General features: G+C 37.2%; 2 protein-coding genes across 4 annotated transcripts in view; both read left to right on the top strand.

Annotated features, from left to right (window-relative positions):
* Positions 1 to 3,247, top strand: part of strn4 (striatin, calmodulin binding protein 4) — a 37,851-nt gene extending 34,604 nt beyond the window's left edge. For both annotated transcript variants that reach the window (XM_059330642.1, XM_059330641.1), the window contains one exon: positions 1 to 3,247. This exon is cut by the window's left edge and continues 1,091 nt beyond it. The gene's annotated coding sequence lies outside the window, so the exon portion shown is untranslated.
* A 4,139-nt stretch (positions 3,248 to 7,386) lies between these two features.
* prkd2 (protein kinase D2) overlaps positions 7,387 to 23,771 on the top strand; it is a 66,275-nt gene continuing 49,890 nt past the window's right edge. For both annotated transcript variants that reach the window (XM_059330640.1, XM_059330639.1), the window contains exon 1: positions 7,387 to 8,396. In XM_059330640.1, coding sequence (XP_059186623.1) covers positions 8,067 to 8,396 — 330 coding nt within the window. In that variant the 5' untranslated portion in view covers positions 7,387 to 8,066. The remainder of the gene's footprint in view (positions 8,397 to 23,771) is intronic.

Genomic DNA, 23,771 nt, shown 5'->3' with positions numbered 1-23,771 from the left:
GACCGTGTTTCTCACCCGATCAGGCTGTTGGAGTGGGTTTTAAATGACATTTCATTGTTGAATCATTTCATTAACTGTGGTCACATTTCAGAATTAACAGTCACTGTTAAACGTCTCTCATTGCGGGGACGTGAGTAATGTCGGCATCGATTGTTTCAGGCTCCAGGAGCGTTCAGAGCTGAGGATGATTGTTTGTTACGCTGTTCATTTCATCTGGAAGTCGGTGCCAGTTTGTAGGAGGTGCTTGTTATTTATTCAGGCTTTAAAAAAAAAAAAGAAGCTTGACATTATACCTTCACTTGTGTGTTGAGGTGAGGCTCCCTTGTCTTGTTTTTTACGTGCATTAGTTGCACAGTAGCACATTATTACCCAGAGAGCTGATGGTGTGAAGCTAGTTCTTAATGCTGGGAGAAATGGACAAAGAGGAAAAATCTCTTTTTAATTCAGCCACTCGTTTCAGAAAGAGAAGTAAAAGAAGAAATACGGAAGCCCTCGTGAACCATTTTCTGTCTGATCTAAATCGTTTTCATTCGTGTTTTTTAAAAAGAAAAATAAGGATCATCTTTCTAAATTTAATCTGTGAAACATACACTACTGGTCAAAAGTTTTAGAACACTCCAACTTTTCCAGAATTTTGTTGAAAATGATGCAGTTTAATGTCTCATTGTACTCTGAAATGAACAATTGAAGTTAAAAAAGAAATCATAGAATCAGTTTAGAAAGGAAAATGTGTTCTAAACTGTTGACTCAATGGAAATCAAATATTCTTCAGAAAGTTCTTGCAACTTGTAGGTTGTAAGTGATCAAGAAAAGTTGGGAAACCTGCAGGAATTGGTAGCAACTTAGCAACTTTCAAGGCTTGATCAACCTCCGTTGCTGCAGAACTGCTTTAAGTTTTTAACCCATTTCTTCCCTGAAAAAGGCCTTTTTCTATAATTCTGAAATGTACATTCTTTGTCAGTTTTGGTTAACCTTTCCTTTTTTTATTTACCTCTGGCAGTTCAACACTTACCTTTGTACCCTTTCAAGCTGTTCATTTGACTTGAACTGCTTGAATTTCAATAAAAAACTGGAAAGATTGGGGTGTTCTAAAACTTTTGACCGGTAGTGTACGTTTAAAAAAAAGTTATGGTGAACAAAATTTTAAAAAAAATCTTTCTTTTTTCAAAATTTTCTGGGTCAAATAATAATTTCATGCACCTTAAAGAAAACATTTTACTCTTATTTAAACATGAGGTAGTGGTGTACTTCAGACTTTTGTGGCCAAAATGTGTATTACAACAACAAACACTTCAACACATACTAAAACTTTGATTGAACTTAATTTCATTGGGCGGAAAAAAAGAAATAAAGTAACTTATAAAAAATTATACTGTCAAAACTTTCATTTTCCACCTGTTTCCCAGATGAAAAGGTAACTTTTCTCAACTGTTCTTAAATCATAAATGCGGGATAGAAAACTATTTAGACAAGGCTAAGAAAATGGATCACCAGATTTAGTTTTTTCTCAGGGCTTCTGTAAGAAAATAATTCTGTCTTGCTGTCATGGTTCTGCTATTTTGAACTTAACCCAGAAAATATTCAGCTTCAAAACTTTGGAAACATTGTTCCTTTGAGTGTCTGATAACTTCAGAATAAAAGTTTGTTTGCTTTAGGTGACAGCTGCCCCTCAACAGCTGACCTGACCAGTAATTATTATACCTTATGACCTTGAAAGACTGATAAAATCTGGTGTTAAATCAGTTTAAGGGGCAGCCTCCTTCTCTTCAAGATTACAGGGTCACTCTAGGGGTCAGAGGTCAGATCTAAGGGTTCAAAGTAGCCTGGAGGAAAACACTCAATGGGGACACGAGCAGTCATAGTTCAGTTTTTCTTCCTGTAACAGGGTGGAGGGCTTTTGTCTGAAATCAGACAAGATCCGGGTGCAAATACATTAATGTGCTGCTGCTGGATGGACTCAGATTATCACATTTAACTACTTTTTGGCTCCACTTTGCACTACATCTAATTGTGGATGCTTCTGTTGCAGACAGGGTGCAGAAATAATGTTTTTTTACTGGTCAAAAGTTTTAGAACACACCAACTTTTCCAGAATTTAATTGAAAATGATACAGTTTAATGTCTCAGTGTACTCTGAAATTAATGCACATTTGCAACATTTAAAATTCTTTATTGAGCATGATAGTGTTTTGAAAGTAAAAAAGACATTTTATGTTGGACTAAAGGACTAAAAAAAGACACAAAATGACCAAAATAAGACACAAAATGACTTACAAAGACATGAAAAGAATTCAAAAATGGACAAAATAGCCCAAGACTCCATAGAGTTAAGTTGTTAACCCATTTCTTGTTCCCTGAAAAAGGCCTACTTGTATAATTCTGAAATGTACATTATTTTTTAGTTTTGGTTAAGCTTACCTTTTTTTATTTACCTCTGGCAGTTCACCACTTACCTTTGTACCCTTTCAAGCTGTTCATCTGACTTGAACTGCTTGAATTTCAATAAAAAACTGGAAAAATTGGGGTGTTCTAAAACTTTTGACCGGTAGTGTATTTCTTCTTCGATCTGGAGTGAATAGTACGAGTGTGGAACCTGCTGCGGCTCACAGTTATTGATAGTGAGAGTTACTGATGGCCCCGTCTCTGAAAAATAAAGACAAATCAGTACGACGCATCAAAAAAGAAAAAAAAGAAATCGAAACAGAGGTTGTAAATGATGACTAGAGATGCCATCACGTGCTGTAAATGTCCATCATTTCCTTGTTTTCTTTCTTGCATTCTTTTCTTTGATTATGAATATGATTATTAAGATGTAAGAATACTGTAGTATCATAAGTGAATCATTCTTCCTTGCTAGGCATAGAACTTGCTTGTGATTGATAATGACAATGTATAACTTGTAAAAAAGAAAAACGAAAAAAACATGAAAAATGAAGAAAATAAGTTTAAAAAAAAAAATCTGTTACCAGTCAGAGGCCAAGGTAAAGGACTCTCATTTCTTTGTGTTTTTATTTTTTTATTAGCAATTTATCACTGTGTGATATTTTGTACATCATATTAAGCTGTATTCAAACTTTCCTCTAACTACAAGGGATAAGAGACCTGCTTTTTATTAATTTTGTTTTATTATATATTTTTGAACTGCATTCTAGCTTGTATCAAATGACTTTCTCTTTTTGTTTACGGGTCCCCTGTTGTATGTCATTAAGGAAGAAAAAAACAAAAAATGAAGATTTTGTACAGTGAATTCAGCGTTGTTTGTTTTGTCTATCTTACCATCTATTAAGGCAGTAGTTCTCAACCTTTTTAAAGTCGTGACCCCCAATTCAACATGCATGTTGTCCGCGACCCCCGCTCACTGAACACAATCTCACACACACAGTTCAGATCATACAAACTCGGTTGATACAACACATTTTGGACAAATAATGAAGCACAAAATGACCCAAAAAAGAAACAAAATTACCACAAAAAGTCACAAAATGTCTATAAAAAAGACACAAAATGACAAAAAGGGAAAAAATGACCGAAGAAGACACAAATTGACCACAAAATGATCAAAAAAGACACAAAATGACCAAAAAAAACCTAAAATGACCAAAAAAGACACAATGTTAAAAAAAAGACACAAAATGACCAAAAAAAGGAAACAAAATGACCAAAAAAGACACAAAATGACCAGAAAAGACACAAAATGACCAAAAAAGACACAAAATGACCAAAAAAAAGATACCAAATGACCAAAAAAAAACCCTAAAATGACCAAAAAAGACACAATGTCTAAAAAAAGACACAAAATGACCAAAAAAGGAAACAAAATGACCAAAAAGACACAAAATGACCAAAAAGACACAAAATGTCTAAAAAAAGGACACAAAATGACTAAAAGGGGAAAAAATGACCAAAAAAGACACAAATTGATCAAAAAAAGACTCAAAATGACCAAAAAAGACCCCTAAAATGACCAAAAAAGACACAATGTCTAAAAAAAGACACAAAATGACCAAAAAAGGAAACAAAATGACCAAAAAGACACAAAATGACCAAAAAAAGGAAACAAAATGACCAAAAAGACACAAAATGTCTAAAAAAAGGACACAAAATGACTAAAAGGGGAAAAAATGACCAAAAAAGACACAAATTGATCAAAAAAAGACTCAAAATGACCAAAAAAGACAAAAAATGACACAAAAATACATTAAATGACCAAAGGATTAACACTTTAACACAGTGGAGACAGAGCTGACTTCCAAAATGATTTGGCGACCCCCAGAAATCATCTTGCGACCCCAATTGGGGTCCCGACCCCAAGTTTGAGAATAGCTGTATTAAGGGATACAGAACTACACTACAAAAATATCCCTCATGGTAACAGAAGTCTTTATGCATCTGTTGCCAAAAAAAAATCAAACGCAAGGTCAATTTTCTAGTGTTTTTTTTTATCATGTTCATATTATGAACACATCTCACGGCCTTTCTTAGCTGGAGTTCGCTCAGTTGTCATAACTTGAGCCACACTTGACCTGTTTTATAATAATTCTCTCAATAATTTGTGTTTCACATTCCTACAAAAAGTACAGTTGCCTTGTTGAAATTCCTAAAATCACTCCAAAATCAAGAAATATGCAAATATTATTCCTTTTTTGGGGTCAAACTACCATGGTTCAACAAGCAGTCGTTGGCAATGAAAATCTTGGATTTTAGGCTCCCTCCATCAATGCTCATAAAATATGTATTTATTTTTTTTAACCAATATTTTATTCATTTTTAAACAGACACAAAACAGAGAACATACATGACAGCAGAGGCAATTAAATACTTCACATAGACTGAATAATATATAGAAAGAGAGGCAAAAAATAAACTAAAATGAAATGAAAAACAAATAAAATCAAGATACAGGTAGAAATAAAACAAACACAAGAATAGCAATACTATAATGGACCTTACATGGAAAGTTCTAAGAGAGTTTACTGCTTTAACATTATACATGGAATGGGGACAAAATATGTATTTTTAACGAAAAAAGAAAATCTAAGACAAACTATTGTAAGTTCAATAATAGGGCTAAAATATGAACAAAAATAAAAGCAAATAAGTACAATAAATTGGTGTAGACAGTATTTGCAAATGAATAAATTAAATTTACATATATATTCAATTTCTTGTTCATTTTAATGCCTGGTATAACTAAAGGTACATTTGTGAAAAAAATAGCTCCTAATAGTTTAATTTAAGATCTGATATCTAGCCATTTTCCACAGTTTTCTTGATAATAACCAAAATCAGAACAATAAATTAAAGAAAACAAGGGTGGTCTGATATTTTTTCCTATGACTCTATATATACATCATTGCATTTATCAACACATTTTAGATGTGATGATCAACACTTTGATAGCCTAAAAAGAAACAAAATGACCAGAAAAGACACAAAATGACCAAAAAAAGACACAAAATGACCCCAAAAAACATACCAAATGACCAAAAAAGACACAAATTGACAAAAAAAGACACAAATTGACAAAAAAAGACACAAAATGACCAAAAAAAGACACAAAATGACCAAAAAAAGACACAAATTGACAAAAAAAGACACAAATTGACAAAAAAAGACACAAAATGACCAAAAAAGAAACAAAATGACCAAAAAAGACACAAATTGACCACAAAGTGATCAAAAAAGACACAAAACGACCAGAAGACACAAAATGACCCAAAAAAAACATACAAAATGACCAAAAAAGACACAAAATGACCCAAAAAAAGACACAAATTGACCAAAAAAAGACACAAATTGACCAAAAAAGACACAAAATGACCAAAAGAAGAACACTTTATCACAGTGGAGACAGAGCTGACTTCCAAAATGATTTGGCGACCCCCAGAAATCATCTCGCGACCCCAATGCGGGTCCTGACCCCAAGGTTGAGAATAGCTGGACTAGTCTCAGTCTCCAGCTGTTTTCACAGACAGTGTAATCGTTTTGTAAAATTGATGAAGTTCCCTTTCAAATGCAGCCCTCCACAATCACATTTGATAACTGAATCTGGCAAAAATAAGTTCTATAACAGTCTAGTTTGGATTTTAAGGAGCTCATCTCTCATTTGCTCCATCTTCATACAGGGGCCGTGTCAACTACTCACCAAGAATCGAGGATTAAATCATCCAAATTAAATCATTCGACCTACAGCTGCAGCCGGCTGCACTGTGTCCGACTCTGCTCTCCAAAGAGTGTTATTTATAATTTAGAGCGTTTCTCTGCTACATCATGAAATCTTCACATTGCAAATGCAGAATAATTTCACCACCTGCATTGATAAGATTTTTAAAAATCATTAAAAAAAGGCAATAGTGCTTTATTCTCACTCAGAGTATCTGATACATAGGCATATTCTGCATTTTATACCATGTTTAGGTACATCTTTGCTGCAGATATTCATAATTTGTCCCTCCTTGATGGGACATACTGATATAATCACACTACACCTGTTTGTTTAGTTAATTTGAACTGTGTTTTATAATCATTCATAATAAAAGAAGAAGAATGAATCACTCACTATCAATCTAGACCAAACACTGCCCTCTTGTGGTGGGAAGTAGAATGCCAGCGAACATTATTTGCAGCTGCTGAGTTATTGAGGTCTCTTATCACATCAGCAGAGTGCATGTGCCTGTGGTAAATTAGTTTTAATGAATTGGAATTTTTGAGATGGCTTCACAGAGACAATTATGATGGGATGGCCCTGGGAGGAAGGTAAGATAATGAAGCTAATGTGGTGAGAGAGTTTCTGCATTAATATCTAGGGAGGTGTTCATGACCCAAGATAAAAAGTCATTATTTCCATCTGCATACCTTTAGTGTAAGATAAGATTAGTGGTGCAGAGTCACAGTCATGCTGATGCTTGTGGTAACCCAGCCTCGTTTCTAAACATCATTATATCCTGGTGTGTGCAGAGTGCAATGCAAAGTTCCCCATTTTACTGAAACTTGCAGTCAACTCTGCATGAAAACAAGTCTGCAAGCACTAGGTGTGGCCCTATTCTGTAGCCTGGCACTGGTGTGTCTACAAAAAATGCAGAGAAAAGGTGTTAGAAAATGGAAAAAAGGGCAGAAAATTGAGTTTTTGAGGCTAGCGTAGTAAGAGGGAACATGAGGAAGAGAGGGGAGGGTTTCTGCCCCCTCAGGCGGTGTAAAAGGATCTGGACTCAGGGAACAAACAAGACCAATAACCCCAAAGCAGGGAAGAGAGAGAGAAAGAGGAAAAGGGAGGAGGGAGTAGGGAGTCAAGGGGCGGGACTATCTGAGAGGCTATTGGCTGCAGGATGTGTCAATCATTTCACTTCCTCTCTGGCTGAGGCAAGAGCTGAGATGAGAGGCAGGAGGGAGGGAGAGGGAGGTACCCTCACGGCTTTCTCTCTGTGTGTGTGTGTGCTTTTTCACAGAAAAAGAAAGACTGAACTGGGGCTGAAACTGAAACAGGGCAAGACTCGTAAAAGGAGTGCACTCTTTTGCTCTCCTTCATTCTCACAGTTTCCTGTTTAAGGAGGCCATTTTGTAACTCAGCCTTGGAAGGAGAGGCACAACAAAGTTTGGCATTGTTTTTGTTTTTTCTCTCCCACGGCTGGGAGTTTCATAATCAACTTTGGACTTTCCCCCCCACTCCTCCTCCTCCTCCTCCTCTTCTGCAGAGCAACTTCTTTGGACGGAGAGAGGTGAAGGAGGGAACAAGGTGGAGGAGTTTGTGTCTCACACACACACACTGCTCATGCTTGTCACTGCCGGGACTATACCAGGAGTCTGAAGACGAAGAGAAAGAAGTGTCAGAAAGGAAGAGAAAACACAACTTCCTGGATAAGGATTTCTTCCTTGATTGACTGGGAGGGGGTGGACACAGGACACAGAGGAGCTGGGACCCTCTGCTCAGTGTGTGTCTGTCCATGTGTCAGTGTGTGGACCCCTCTCTCCTCCGCTGAGACACTTTGAATGTGTTTTCTGAGACGTGAACACTGCACCTGGGCGTTTGTTTGTCAGTGTGTATGTTGAGCTAGCAAACAGGACTCTGAATGGCTAACGCTAGCCCTTGCATGTCCTCAGGGGCCATGGCCCAGGTCTTCTTCCCTCCTGGGGGCTCCTCACCACCAGGCTCAGCTGTGATGCAGCAGGGGACCCCCATATCCATGCCCTCGGTGTCCACTCAGGCTGGGTTTCCCATGATGGACCTGACACTAGTGGGGCAGGGTCCTGGTGGGGCTGTGATACCTTCACTGCCTCCCACTCCAGCAGGGGTGTCCTTCATCATCCAGATCGGCCTGACCAGAGAGTCTGTCCTGATGCCCCAGAGTGCTGACCTGGCCTATGTCAAACAGATTGCCTGCTCCATTGTTGACACCAAGGTAGGACATGTGTGTGTGTGTATATACACTACTGGTCAAAAGTTTTAGAACACACCAACTTTTCCAGAATTTAATTGAAAATGATGCAGTTTAATGTCTCAGTGTACTCTGAAATTAATGCACATTTGCAACATTTAAAATTCTTTATTGAGCATGATAGTGTTTTGAAAGTAAAAAAAAGATTCAAAATCACATTTTATGTTGGACGAAAGGACTAAAAAAAGACACAAAATGACCAAAAAAAGACACAAAATGACCAAAAAAGACACCAAAAGACACAAAATGACCAAAAAAAGACACAAAATGACCAAAAAAAGACACCAAAAGACACAAAATGACTAAAAAAAGACACAAAATGACCAAAAAAAGACACAAAATGACTTACAAAGACATGAAAAGAATTTAAAAAATGGACAAAATAGCCCAAGACTCCATAGAGTTAAGTTGTTAACCCATTTCTTGTTCCCTGAAAAAGGCCTACTTGTATAATTCTGAAATGTACATTATTTTTCAGTTTTGGTTAAGCTTACCTTTTTTTATTTACCTCTGGCAGTTCACCACTTACCTTTGTACCCTTTCAAGCTGTTCATTTGACTTGAACTGCTTGAATTTCAATAAAAAACTGGAAAAATTGGGGTGTTCTAAAACTTTTGATAGGTAGTGTTTATATTTATCTTCTTTTGTTTTTGTTTTTTTGTTTTTTCTCTTCTTCTCTTCTTTTCTTCTTTAACCCATAAGAACCCAGACCTGTTTATCCTTAAAGGAAAATGATGGGAGCTACACCACAGACCAAGTGGACCACAAAGAACACATTTATGATGTGTGTTTTTTGTAATTCTACCCCTAAATGTCAATGATCTTTGATGTGACATATATCATACATTGGGTGTTTATGGTATTTATGTTTATAATAATACTAATCTCTTTTTTTTTTAAAACTAGACACATTTTCTGCTTACAGAGACACAAATTTGCCTTTTTCTTTGCATCTCCACAATATTTATGAAAATTGCGACATTAATAGTGCTGTTTAACAACAAATCATTTTCCAGATTTGTTTTTAAGTTAAAAAAAAAATGAATCAATAATAAATGATAGATAGAACTTTATTGTCTGTCACGACAGAAATTCGTTTTTGACAGGCTCATATAAAAAAACACTAAGAAACACACAAACATTAAAAACACAAAAATGTGTACAATCATGCTAAAAGGAGGAGGGGCGGGGGGCTGTTAAAAGCAACAGAGTGTTCATTTTTTGTTGTTCAGGGTGGTTATTGCAGAGGGGACGAAGGATTTTTTGTAGAAATAAAAACAAATATCAATTTGCCTGTTTGTTTGCAGTTGACTCTTAAAGTTATGCACTTACTTGATTCCTGTGGTCTGAGGCTAGTACCTTCAGGTTGAATGCACATCAGCTAAATGACATGTAATGTAATGTGTGTGTGTGTGTGTGTGTGTGTGTTTGTGTGTAAACTGGGTAGGGTATGTCAGGTTTCTCCAGGTGGAAAGCTGTTAATACTGGGCCGTCTTGCCATATAATACTTTCATATCTGTTTTTAATCTCAAATAACCAGCTTGGATTCTTTCCTTCTCCTTCCGTCTGTTTTTATCTCAGTCTTAGTTCTTTACACTGCTATTCTCAAGCTGAAGTGCAAACAGAGAAAGTATTTGAACAGACAGCTGCGACAGACTCTGAGAAAATGCCTCAAAGTGTCACAATTTTTCCTCGCTCTAATTACAGCAATTAGCATTTTTTCCTCACACAGTTGGAAGAGAACACTGTGTTCATTAGGCTTTGTTATGCCACATCCAGCGCCTCAGACGAGCAGAGGGATGTCTGACTGTTTGAAACAGTTTCATCTGGCTCTTCATGTGTGTGCTGTACATGAAACAGGAAATGTAGCTCAATAATTGCAGCACTTAACATTATGTTTTTTTGCCTTACAGCATGTCCCAACATGCGGTTAAACAAAAGGAAGGCATGATCCAAATGTTGAGCGCCACCTTAACTTTGTGTCACACAAACAGAGTCTGAAAAAAAAAAGAAAAGTCATGAGTGGGAACTACATTTGATATATGAAATCCCAAAGTGCTCCATGCCTGTGGCCTTTGTGATGGCCTCCTTCACTTCTCCTCAGTGCAACATCAGGTTTTGCATTTCATGCAAGAAGAATCACACACATCAGGCTAATTTCAGTCTCTTCACTGACAGTTTCATGGCATTTTTGGTTCTGTTTTTACCAGTCACTGATCACTTTTAAGTTCTAGCTTTGCATGGCCCAGGATGCCAAAGATTTTGTAACCTTGCTGAAGGACAAGGCTTTATTATTTCAAGCTGTCCAAACTATTTGGATAATTGCCAGTCCTTCTAGATAACACACTTTTTTTAACTTTTGTGTTTGTGCACATTATTGTTTTAAGTCTTCTACAACTTGGAGTATTTATTTCTTCTACATTCACAAAGTTGCCACTTGTTTTTCTGCAGCAGTTTACCTTTTAAAGTACTCAAATAGATGCATTTAAAAGATGTTCAGCATTTGAACTCATTAATGAGTACTGTTGATTTTGAAACATTAGAGTAACTACCAATAGCATATGAGGGAAACATTCAAAAGCGTTGCATCCTCTTTTTTAGATTTACATTTTTTTGACTGTTTTACATGACGGATTCACATTAAAAAACAAACAAAACAAAAAAAACATGAGGTGGGAGCTGGTTTCCAGCACACGCTTCCTGAAACTTAATGTGAGTTTCTCAGGTGTTTGTCAGTCGAATGATTAACAGACCAAGAGGAATAATAACTTTAAATACATTTAATAAAGCTTCAAAACAAACATGTAGTGTTGGGCAGGGGGGAGAAGTAGTCACATCTTCTTTGCAACAGGAAGCAATGAGTGTTTGGTAAATATGTTCTTTACAGTATTTGAGAAGCACCAGCACGAAGTCATTAAGCTATGTAGGCCATCAAATGTCCACCATGGTAGAAAAAACACTGAGTAGATAAGAGTATCATACAATGGTGCAGCGGGTTGAGCAGGCCATGTGTTTTTTTTATCTGCCAATTAGGCTGCGAGGTGTTTAACAGATTTCCACAGCCGGCTCACAGCAGCTTTGTAAAGCTCCCCACAATCACAAGTCTGCCAGGAAATATTGGTAGCTGTCTCCAGCCAGCTTTACCAGCTCTACTCTGATAATCTGTTCTTGTGCACAACAGTCTTTGTTTCCCTCTCTCATATAAGTGGTTCTCTGTCATACTTGGTTTAATTTAGTGAGATAATCCAGCTGTGCATCTGATGCTGGCTCTGCACTTAGACTGACATCAGTAGCTGTAAGGTGGCATGCTTCCAACTGTGTTTCCATATAACTGGAACATAAACTACCGGTCAAAAGTTTTAGAACACCCCAATTTTTCCAGTTTTTTATTGAAATTCAAGCAGTTCAAGTCAAATGAACAGCTTGAAAGGGTACAAAGGTAAGTGGTGAACTGCCAGAGGTAAATAAAAAAAGGTAAGCTTAACCAAAACTGGAAAATAATGTACATTTCAGAATTATACAAGTAGGCCTTTTTCAGGGAACAAGAAATGGGTTAACAACTTAACTCTATGGAGTCTTGGGCTATTTTGTCCATTTTTGAATTCTTTTCATGTCTTTGTAAGTCATTTTGTGTCTTTTTTTTAGTAATTTTGTGTCTTTCTTTAGTCATTTTGTGTCTTTTTTTAGTCCTTTAGTCCAACATAAAATGTGATTTTGAATATTTTTTTTTACTTTCAAAACACTATCATGCTCAATAAAGAATTTTAAATGTTGCAAATGTGCAGTACACTGAGACATTAAACTGCATCATTTTCAATTAAATTCGGGAAAAGTTGGTGTGTTCTAAAACTTTTGACCGGTAGTGTATATAGCTGGTTAGAGGTTTTTGCTTCCCATCATCACAATGTAAACAGCAGCTGCACATCTCTGCCTGCACAGTGGATCTTCTTATCTTCCTCTTTTTGGTGTGTTATCTTTGACAAACCAAAATGATCCTGTGTGTAATGTAAGATAGTCAAGTCAAGTCATGGTACGACAAGGCAAGTTTATTTGTATAGCACAATTCAACACAAGGTAATTCAAAGTGCTTTACATACACATTAAAAACAGCAAGACACAATTGAAAACAGTAAAAACAATCAATTAAAACAGGGAAAGAGAAATAAAAATAGAAATAAGATACAGCAGGATAAAATACAATAATAAAAAGCACAAGTCAAACATTGCGTAATTAAAAAGTAAGGGCAGTAGAGGAGAGCAGATAAGTGTTAAAGTTAAGATACGCTGCAGTAAACAATAGTATTTTTAGTCCTGATTTAAAGGAGCTGACCTCAGATCTACAGGTAGTTTGTTCCACAGGTGAGGAGCAGAATAACTGCTTAGTACGCCCTCTGTCCTTAGACCCTTTGGTTGTTTTTGGTGTTTTTGATGCTTTTATGTTTGTTGTTTTCATATTCAGTAAGTATGCCTTTATTTTACTCTGTCCTGTTTTTCCAGAGCTGTCACAAAGTTACATTTACATTTACATCAGCGTCATTTAGCAGACGCTTTTATCCAAAGCGACTTACAGGAAGAATAAAAGCAAACAATCAAGGTATAGTGCAATAAGAGCTATTAGTGCATCAATAAGTGCTATTGACAATTCTTTGAGGAGTAGAATTATCATGTGGTGCTCAGAGAGAAGATGCTCTCTGAAGAGCTGAAGGTCTTCAAGTTCCTCCCGTGCATGGTTTTTAAATGATTGTCCTTTAATGAGCACAAATTCAAAGTAGCTTCTACCACGTATGCACATGCATCTGCACATTTAACCTATGTGCCAAATTTCAGCTTCCTATTGTGAAAACTCTGGCCGCTAAGGGGTGGAGTGATTGAGGTATAGACCCGAGCTGCTTAAAAGCAGCACAAAATGTCCAGATAAAGACCTACATAGTTATGACGGCACATTAGAATCACATGGGATGAAAAAACAGGCTAATAACAGACATGTGACAAGGAGACATTGCTGCTAGAGCAGCGGCTAAGGTGCCTCTACATTTAGATTTGATTAGACTTCTTTTAATACGTTTTTGTTGGTGGATCGGTTTGAAAATATGCAAGAAGAAAACTTCAATACAGCTCTTCTACAACATTCACAAAGTTGTCACTTCTTTTTCTGCAGCAGTTTACCTTTTAAAGTACTCAAATAGATGCAGATGTATTTAAAAGATGTTCAGCATTTGAACTCATTAATGATTACTGTTGATTTTGAAACATGAGTGTAACTACCAATAGCATATGAGGGAAACATTCAAAAGCTTTGCATCCTCTTTTTTAGATTTAGATTTTTTAGACTGTTTTACACGACTGATTCACAGTAAAAAAAAAAAAAAAACATGAGGTGGGAGCTGGTTTCCAGCACAACATTCACAAAGTTGTCTCTTCTTTTTCTTCTGAGAGCTCTAACAAGGGTGGGCCATTATTAGATAAATAACCAATAAACTCCTGTGTCACATGCTTTAATCATCCAACAGTGATTAGAATTTATTTTTGGGTTAAGGTGTCTCTCCTGCTTGTACATGGTCAGCTGGAGCATTTTGAGTGTATAATGAATGGACGATGTGGTGCTTTGTGGAAGCCCTTGTGTGTGTGTGTGTGTGTGTGTGTGTGCATAGAGTTTTGTGAGTACAAAGGTCAGTCTGACATGCATTAAGGTCGCACTCAGGATAATTAATATACAACCTTGGCAACATTACAACTAAGTATAATGGGCAGAATCCACAGTGCTTCGAACATGGCAACACCCATGTGAACTTTTTCTGTGTTTTTAGACAGAAAGGAATGTTGATTCCTCTGCAGATTTCTATGTTTAGTATGTTGGGTACCAGTTTGTGGTTCTGGCTCCACAGCATCAAATTTAGCAAAAGACTCCTTTGTCAGCAAAAAGAACTGAAATTGGCTTTCTTTTAGGGTTTGGCTCTTCATCACTTCTTCCTCTTCAACATCTTTAGTCCCACTGTCCCTGCAAAATGTTCAATACACTGACCAAACTCACTTTATTTTAGAATTAAAAGGAGATGCAAAAGTTTCAAGGATCGTGAAAATGTGAGGCTGAGTTGAAGGGAATGGTACACTATTTCATTTTGAACCGATGCAGCCTTTAAAAAATGTTATATCAAGTGTTTAGAGCAGTAGTACTCAACCTTTTTGAGTCGTGACCCCCAATTTAACATGCATGTTGTCTGCGACCCCTGCTCACTGAACACAATCTCACATGCACAGTTCAGATCACCCAAAAAAGAAACAAAATGACCAAAAAAAAGACACAAAATGACCAAAAAAGACACAAAATGACAAAAAAAAAGACAAAAAATGACACAAAACAACACAAAATGACACAAAAAAGAAACAAAATGACCAAAAAAAAGACACAAATTGACCAAATAAGACACAAAATGACCAAAAAAGAAACAAAATGACCAAAAAAAGACACAAAATGACACAAAAAAGAAACAAAATGACCAAAAAAAGACACAAATTGACCAAATAAGACACAAAATGACCAAAAAAGAAACAAAATGACCAAAAAAAGGAAACAAAATGTCCAAAAAAGACACAAATTGACCACAAAATGATTGAAAACACACAAAAAGACAATAAAGACACAAAATGACCAAAAAAAGACACAAAATGACCAAAAAAGACACAAAATGACAAAAAAACCCCACAAAATGACCAAAAAAAGACACAAAATGACCAAAAAAAGGACATTAAATTACCAAAAAGATTAAAACACATGAACACTTTAACACAGTGGAGACAGAGCTGACTTCCAAAATGATTTGGTGACCCCCAGAAATCCTCTCGCGACCCCAATTGGGGTCCCGACCCCAAGGTTGAGAATAGCTGGTTTAGAGTTTTACTTTTTTCTTGAAAAACAAGCAAGAGGAAAAAAAATAGAGAAAGTACCTTAAATTCCACACACAAAAAAGACACTCAGAGCCTGAGCTCTTGCAATCCTTGTTTGAGCAGACACACACACACACACACACACACACACACACACGGCAATCCCCAAAATCCCCTAAATACAGAATTCCTGCCCTGCTAGGAGCTCCAGCTTTAGGTGGGACATTTGGACAATAGACAGCTTGTCCTGGTGCGACTAAGTGAGTGCGACACATGAGTTGGACTGAGTGTGCACGCATGAATGCCTACATTGGTGTGTTTAGAAGGGGATTGAAGGCAGTTTGGTACCCCACACCCCCGCCCACTGTCATCTCTCCCATCCCAGAAAGGGTGAGTCACCGGTCCTGTTTATTCACAGGCTCCCCTCCTTGTGTTCCATTGACACGTTTTTCCATTCACTTCTCTGTGGAGGAGCACACGCTTCCCTGGCTTCAGCACCGACTCAGAGTTAATGGTCATCCTACAGCTCTTGTCTCCCTTGATCCCAGAATGAAGCCCAGAAATCATAATCCAACACTGCAAAAAAAGAAAAGTTGGGTGAACTCAAAATTTCAAGGCAACAAACTTCGATAAAATTTTAAGTTGGAGAATTAAACTAAATATTTAAAGTTTTGTTTATTATGTTTGCTCAACTCTGAATTCAGATTTTTGTCAACTCAACTGTAAGTTGTACTAACTTATAACTTTACATTGTAATAACTTTTAATCCTTACTTCTGCTAACTTCTGCAATGTGCTGAATTGGCACGATTGTAACGCCGCTATGAAATGTCAGCTAATGTTGCGACCACAATTTTGAGTTAGCATTGATACGCTAATGGCTACTCTTGTAGCTGTAACAAGACTTTATTCCAGATATATTCAGGATCATTTCAGGCATACACTGCAAAAAAAGAAAAGTTGGGTGAACTCAAAATTTCAAGGCAACAAACTTCAATAAAATTTTAAGTTTGACAATTAAACTAAATATTTTAAGTTTTGTTTTTGAGTTTGCTCAACTCTGAATTCAGATTTTTGTCAACTCAACTGTAAGTTGTACTAACTTATAATTTTACATTGTAATAACTAATGTTGCGACCACAATTTTGAGTTAGCATTGACACGCTTATGGCTACTCTTGTAGCTGTAACAAGCAGCGACGCTAGCATCAGTTAGCCGCTAGCTTTCGCTAATGACCGAATTTCACAACAAAGAAATAAGAGTTATCAGAACTATTGTCCCTTGTTGTGAACCCCAACTTAAAGATATAAGTAACAACAACTAACCAACTTGTTTTTGAGCAGACAACTGGCTTCCTTTGTTGTGCTAACTTACATTATTGCCATAAATGTCAATAATTTATATTTCCAAGTTTTACCAACTTAAATCACTGTTTTAGGCCAAAAAATACAAGTTGGCTTTTTTGCAGTGAACAAACAGTATCTAGACCCCACACTCCCCATACCTTTCTCTCTTGGCTGTATACCTGTTAGTGTTTGCCAGAATCCCATTTAGCCGGCCTACCTCCAGCTGCCCCGACCCCCTCCTCCTCCTGATGGAACAAGAACTAATAGTGTGGCCTGGAAACCAGTGGTCTGTCTCCATTCAACCATGATGCAGCTCTGGTGTATTTGCTCTTTTGTTGCTCAGGCCTCACTGAACCCCTTCTTTCCCCCCAAAGCTATTTCCTTTCCTAGTTTTACCTTCTTGTTCCCCTCAATCTGCATGTCCTTTTTACAGCCTACAAATAAGACTTTGATGCCTCTCTTAATATCTGATGAAGTGTGTCCTGAAAGTGTGTTATTAGTAATTATAATGATGAAAAAATGCTAAATTAAGAGAAATTCAGAGAGCTAACAGAATACAGGACTTTCCTTTCCTTAACCCTTTATCAGGCAAATAACTATATTTGGTAACTTCAGGTAATATTTCGAGAAAGAAGTTGCAAATTTACTGGATTAAAGTGGCAAATCTACAAGACAAAAAGTCGCAGATTTAAGAGATTTAAAGTGGCAAATCCACGCGAAATAAGTCACAGATTTACAAGAAAAAAGTGGGGAAAAAAGCAACTTTTTTCTCCCAGATTCACCACTTTAACCCTTAATAGGGCACTCATTGAAATACTTGCAAATTGCAAATTTCTACCCTAGAGAATATTGGAGGATATTACATACTGCCAGAATGTGTAAAAAAAAAACATACGAAAATAATATTTTGAGAAAAAAGTTGACGAGATTAAAGTGGCAAATCTACGAGAAAAAAATGCGCAGATTTATGAGATTTGAAGTGGTGAATCTGGCAGAAAAAAGTTGCTTTTTTCCCACTTTTTTCTCGTAAATCTGCAACTTTTTTCGCGCAGATTTGCCACTTTAAATCTCTTAAATCTGCAACTTTTCTTCTCGTAGGTTTGCCACTCTAACTTTTTTCTCGAAATATTACCTGACTCTAACTACCAAATATAGTTCTTTGCCTGATAAAGGGTTAATGCTTGTCTCTCTTCTCTTCTCTTCTCTTCTCTTCTCTTCTCTTCTCTTCTCTTCTCTTCTCTTCTCTTCTCTTCTCTCCTTTCCCTCTCTACCTCCCCTTTAGATCCTGTACTTCCTCTCCTTATCCGCTCATCTCCGGCCCCCTCCGCATGCCTTATCATCCACTTCCTCTCACGCTCAGCGTCCTCTTCCTCCTTGCATCCCACCTCCCATTCATCCACTTTCCTCTCTTTGCACTCATCCACCTACTGCCTCTGCCCTCCCTGTCAGTCTCACCTTCCTGTAGGTTATTTGCCCTCTTGAACACACTTAAAGTGAGCGGACAAACGCGGGGAAATTCACACTCTTGCCTCAAGGATCCTGAAAATGTGAGGCTGAGTTGTAGGGAATGGTACACTATTTCAATTTGAACCGATGCAGCCTTAAAAAAATGTTACATCAAGTGTTTAGAGCAGTAGTTCTCAACCTTTTTGAGTCGCGACCCCCAATTTAACATGCATGTTGTCCGCGACCCCCGCTCACTGAACACAATCTCACATGCACAGTTCAGGTCACCCAAAAAAGAAACAAAATGACCAAAAAAAGACACAAAATGACAAAAAAAAGACACAAAATGACACAAAACAACACAAATTGACCAAATAAGACACAAAATGACCAAAAAAGGAAACAAAATGATCGAAAAAAGACACAAATTGACCAAATAAGACACAAAATGACCAAAAAAGACACAAAATGACCAAAAAAAGGAAACAAAATGTCCAAAAAAGACACAAATTGACCACAAAATGATCGAAAAAAGACACAAAAAGACCAAAAAAGACACAAAATGACCAAAAAAAGACATTAAGTGACCAAAAAGACTAAAACACATGAACACTTTAACACAGTGGAGACAGAGCTGACTTCCAAAATGATTTGGCGACCCCCAGAAATCATCTCACACTCTTGCCTCGCTCTTCGAGACAGAACAATCCAGGTTTGGAGGACGTATCCTTTCTAATAAGTGATGAGTCAAAAATCCCATGCTCCCATTTGTCAAGTGGTTACCTCGGCCAAAGTGAATCATGTTTTCCAGTGAATGAATTATTGCTGTCAGAGCTACAGAATAGTACAGTTAACATACTGTATGCTCAGGTCTGGCTTTGTATTTGGTGTAGTTTGAAGGTGCGTCAGCTTAACGGTGTCTGTTTTTTTAACACTAACAACTTGTTTTATTTCGTCTTCGACGTGATGCACGGTGAGCTGTGTTGACGTCAGTGGGTGTGTTACTGTGTGTGTGTCAGCGTGTGTGAACCTGCTGAGTCCTGTCAGTGTATCTGTGGTCACATTACTGGATTGCTGAACATGTCTGCAGACTAATCTGTGATGAGTTACGACACATTTAAAAACCAGCGAGCTGTGTCGAATCCAGTACACAAGTTGGGTGAACTCAAAATTTCAAGGCAACAAACTTCGATAAAATTTTAAGTTTGACAATTTAACTAAATATTTTAAGTTTTGTTTTTGAGTTTGCTCAACTCTGAATTCAGATTTTTGTCAACTCAACTGTAAGTTGTACTAACTTATAATTTTACATTGTAATAACTAATGTTGCGACCGCAATTTTGTGTTAGCATTGATACGCTAATGGCTACTCTCATAGCTGTAACAAGCAGCGCCGTTAGAATCAGTTAGCCACTAGCATCAGTTAGCCGCTAGCACCAGTTAGACGCCAGCATCAGTTAGCCGCTAGCTTTCGCTAATGACCGAATTTCACCGCTTTCCTGCATTTCACAACAAAGAAATAAGAGTTATCAGAACTATTGTCCCTTGTTGTGAACCCCAACTTAAAGATATAAGTAACAACAACTCACCAACTTGTTTTTGAGCAGACAACTGGCTTCCTTTGTTGTGCTAACTTACATTATTGCCCTAAATATCAATAATTTATATTTCCAAGTTAAACCAACTTAAATCACTGTTTTAGGCCAAAAAATACAAGTTGGCTTTTTTGCAGTGCAGGGAGCACAGTGAGGAGAATCCATTTTTGCTGTAAAAATGGAATGCTGAACATCAAGTCTTCAACTTACAGCTACAATTTATGTTGTAAATAAATGAGGATAGACGTTTCCTTTGTTTTTAGTAAGATGGTTAGAACATAAAAAATATAATCAACTGCATACACACACAGCTGTGGTGGCGTGCCCCTGCCCTGACCATTGTTTCCACCTCCGTTTTGGAAGGGTCTGTTTCTTTATCTCTCTCCCTGGAGGAGAGTTTGGCCCTGGGAATGGGATCACACACACCACCTCCTGTTTACCTCACTCTCCTGCACATGTATTCTACACACACACATTGTAAAGTAACGTAACAGTTGGCCCTGATTTTCCAGATAAAGGCCCAGTGTGACAGACAAGGTCGTATTGTTAGTGTGAAAACAACACGGTTCCATGTTCTGCAGCGCTGCAGGTGAGGACGCAGACTTCATTTGGTCTGAATTACAACCTGCAGCTACATTGCAAAAAAAAAGAAAAGTTGGGTGAACTCAAAATTTCAAGGCAACAAACTTTGGTTAAATTTTCTGAGTTTATGCACTGTTAATAATGGCTTAAACCAATCATCTTGTGTTGTATAAAATATGAGCATTATGAAACAACAAGGCTCCACACTGCAAAAAAAGAAAAGTTGGGTGAACTCAAAAATTCAAGGCAACAAACTTTGGTTAAATTTTAAGTTGGACAATTAAACTAAATATTTTAAGTTTTGTTTTTCAGTTTGCTCAACTCTGAATTTCTCTGGCACAATTGTAACGCCGCTATGAATGTCAGCTAATGTTGCGACCACAATTTTGAGTTAGCATTGATACGCTAATGGCTACTCTTGTAGCTGTAACAAGCAGCGCCGCTAGCATCAGTTAGCCGCTAGCGCCAGTTAGCTGCTAGCGTCAGTTTAGTCGCTAGCGTCAGTTAGCCGCTAGCATCAGTTAGCCGCTAGCTTTCGCTAATGACTGAATTTCACAACAAAGAAATAAGAGTTATCAGAACTATTGTCCCTTGTTGTGAACCTCAACTTAAAGATATAAGTAACAACAACTCACAAACTTGTTTTTGAGCAGACAACTGGCTTCCTTTGTTGTGCTAACTTACATTATTGCCTAATTTGCATAATTGCATACTTTATATTTCCAAATTTTACCAAATTAAATCACAGTTTTAGGCCAAAAAATACAAGTTGGCTTTTTTGCAGTGTATGCTTTCATCTACTGTACTGATCTGATGTCATGGGGGGGTTTTGTCTCGCTGCTTGGATTATTAAAAAGCCTCCTGTATGTGTCAGAGCTACTGGGCAAATACACTCTGCTTATCAGCCCAAACCTTTGTTGCTCAATGAATAAATGCCAGTCAATTAGTAAGACACTGGCAGGTGGACATGCAAGTGAAAAGACAAACCACGCCTTTATCAGGCTGCATGACATCTGATGACAGAGTGAAAATATCACAGCCGCTGACTACAGGCAGCCACTTTAACACCCCAAACTTCACAGCTGTTATATCTACTAAAACCTTTCTGCTATAAAGGAAATGGTGTCTATTTTCAAAAGGGTAGACCCATAGCAACATGTATCAGTTCTGCTTACACAAAGCTCTCTCACACTGTGTGTGTTTGTGTGTGTGTGTGTGTGTTTCTCTTTGCTACATTTGCATGGTAGCGGAACAGCTTTGCATGACTGACCGTGCCTGGTGTCTCCTGGCTGTTAGTGGTGACCTGCAGGGAAAGCTTAGTCCGCACAGGGATATTTGGTTATTCAAAGCACACACTGGTGACTGGAACCCAGTTGTCAGGATGCCAGTGAGAAATAAAGGTGGTGCTGGTGGGATGATAGATGGACATTTGAGGGGTTGAATCCTCAGCAGTAGCTGAGATTGTGATCCTGAAATGAAATGAAAATGTGTGAACAGAACAGTCTAATCTGCAGCACTGCTAATGTATTAAAGGATTATTTGGGTTTATTGCAACTTGGGTCTTGTGTTTGTAGTTTTGGCCATCATTTGTACTGGTAACATTCTCCTCACTGAACTTACTGCTAAACACTTGGGCCACAACAACATTTTTTGATTGATTGATTGATTGAGAATTTATTTGAACACAAAATAAAAGATGAGCATTTAAAAACAAACGAACAACAATAAATACAAGACAACAACACAAATGAAACAACACTTATTTGTGTTCAAAAGGAGTGGGAAGAAGCCAAAGCTTATTAAATCCCTTCTCCCTATGTTAATTTACTATATCCAGTTATATAACAATCATATTTATATATATATGTATGTATACACATAGTAATGTAGTTTATAAACTCATTATTACCATTATTAACACACATAACTTGTTATTAACTTACAAATGCAGTACACATACACCCATGTAGTCACAATGAGACAACAATGAACAAACAAACAACAATAACACACAAAAAAGAAATAATAGTAACACATTTAAAAAATAAAACGTCAACAATAACCACCTACTGTCATTTTACACACCCGTTTTCATCCCTATATCGTGTGAAGACATGCTTTTTATATTTGATTTTGAAGTGTTTCATGTTTGAAGATTGTTTTATTTCTTCACACATCCCATTCCATATTTTTACTCCGCTGAATGAAATGCAAAACCTTTTCCTATTTCTATGTATTTTGATGACTTTAAAGTTATTTGACCCCCTCAATTGATATCCCCCGTCTCGACCCTTAAAGAAGTTTTTCTAATTTCTAAAAAGAGTAATGTAAGAGCAAGACACAATCTTCATAAAGGTTTTAAAAATAGAGAAACAGACTTGACTTGACCTTGACTTACATGTGTACGTAGTGCACAGCGTTGTTCTGTGCAATAAGAAATCGTTTGGTCTCTTTGGGTGCATTAAGTTTCAGTTTTACATTCAAATAAAATGTTACTCAGGAGGCCTTTTCTCATTAAAGTTCATACTAATACTTATGAAAAGCATAGAAATTGGTATACAGACCTGTAACCCAGAACGTGCAGGGCTGCCATAAAGGAAAAAGTCAGGTAATGCAGCATAAATATCGACAAAGGCCACATATGGAGGTGGCCGTGGTGGATGAATGGGTGAAACAAACACATGACTTTCAATTAGGGACTTTTGTGTCCTGTGTTATGTAACTTGCCCACTCAACATACATAAATTATGCAACAAACATGATTATTTAACCCAAACTACAGTCGTTTCCAAAAAATAAACAGGTAGTTGTCTGCCTAAACATGAGGCTCCAGGCCATCTGCAGCGGCTCCCTGTGGCTGTAACCAAAACATTTATACGAAATAAAATCACACCTTACGAAAGTCAATGGCCCGCCACCTTAACCTTTAAATTATTGCCAACTTCAAGTCTAGTTTAAGTTTCCCTAGCTCGGCTAGCTTTCGATTCCAAATCTTTGGAGTTATTTGTCAAGTGTCAAGCCCCTCATTTACACTTTGGTTTTCACTGCTTTATGACAAAATCATATTGATAAATGCTCATTATGACCTATTAGTAAAGTTGGTAGGCTAGTTTAGACTTAGTAGGCTGTTTTATCATCATTGTAAGGCTTGAAATATGGTTTGCGGCTCCATTCTGACATTTGTTCCCTTTTTTGGCCAACAGTGGCTCTTTTGCTCATAAAGGTTACACCCAACCAACTAGTTAAAATCTACATATTTCAACTGAAATAATGACAGATGCAATGATGACTTGTGTTGCTGGACTTTCGTAGGATAAGGCACAAAAAATGGTACATGACTTTTTTTTGCAAGACATCATATGATGGCTGTACTCCAAACACTTGAGTCAGTCTGTCTTATCATCTGGGAGCTTGTGGTTTGTCCCATCAGATTCCATTGCATTGAGGTCCCTGTGTTCCCAGATCCCAACAGTTTTTTTTGAGAGT

Source organism: Centropristis striata, chromosome 4, assembly GCF_030273125.1.
Source record: "Centropristis striata isolate RG_2023a ecotype Rhode Island chromosome 4, C.striata_1.0, whole genome shotgun sequence".
In the NCBI taxonomy this organism is placed as follows: Eukaryota; Metazoa; Chordata; class Actinopteri; order Perciformes; family Serranidae; genus Centropristis; species Centropristis striata.
Note: the sequence above shows the minus strand (reverse complement) of the source record. Positions and strands in the feature narration are given on the sequence as shown.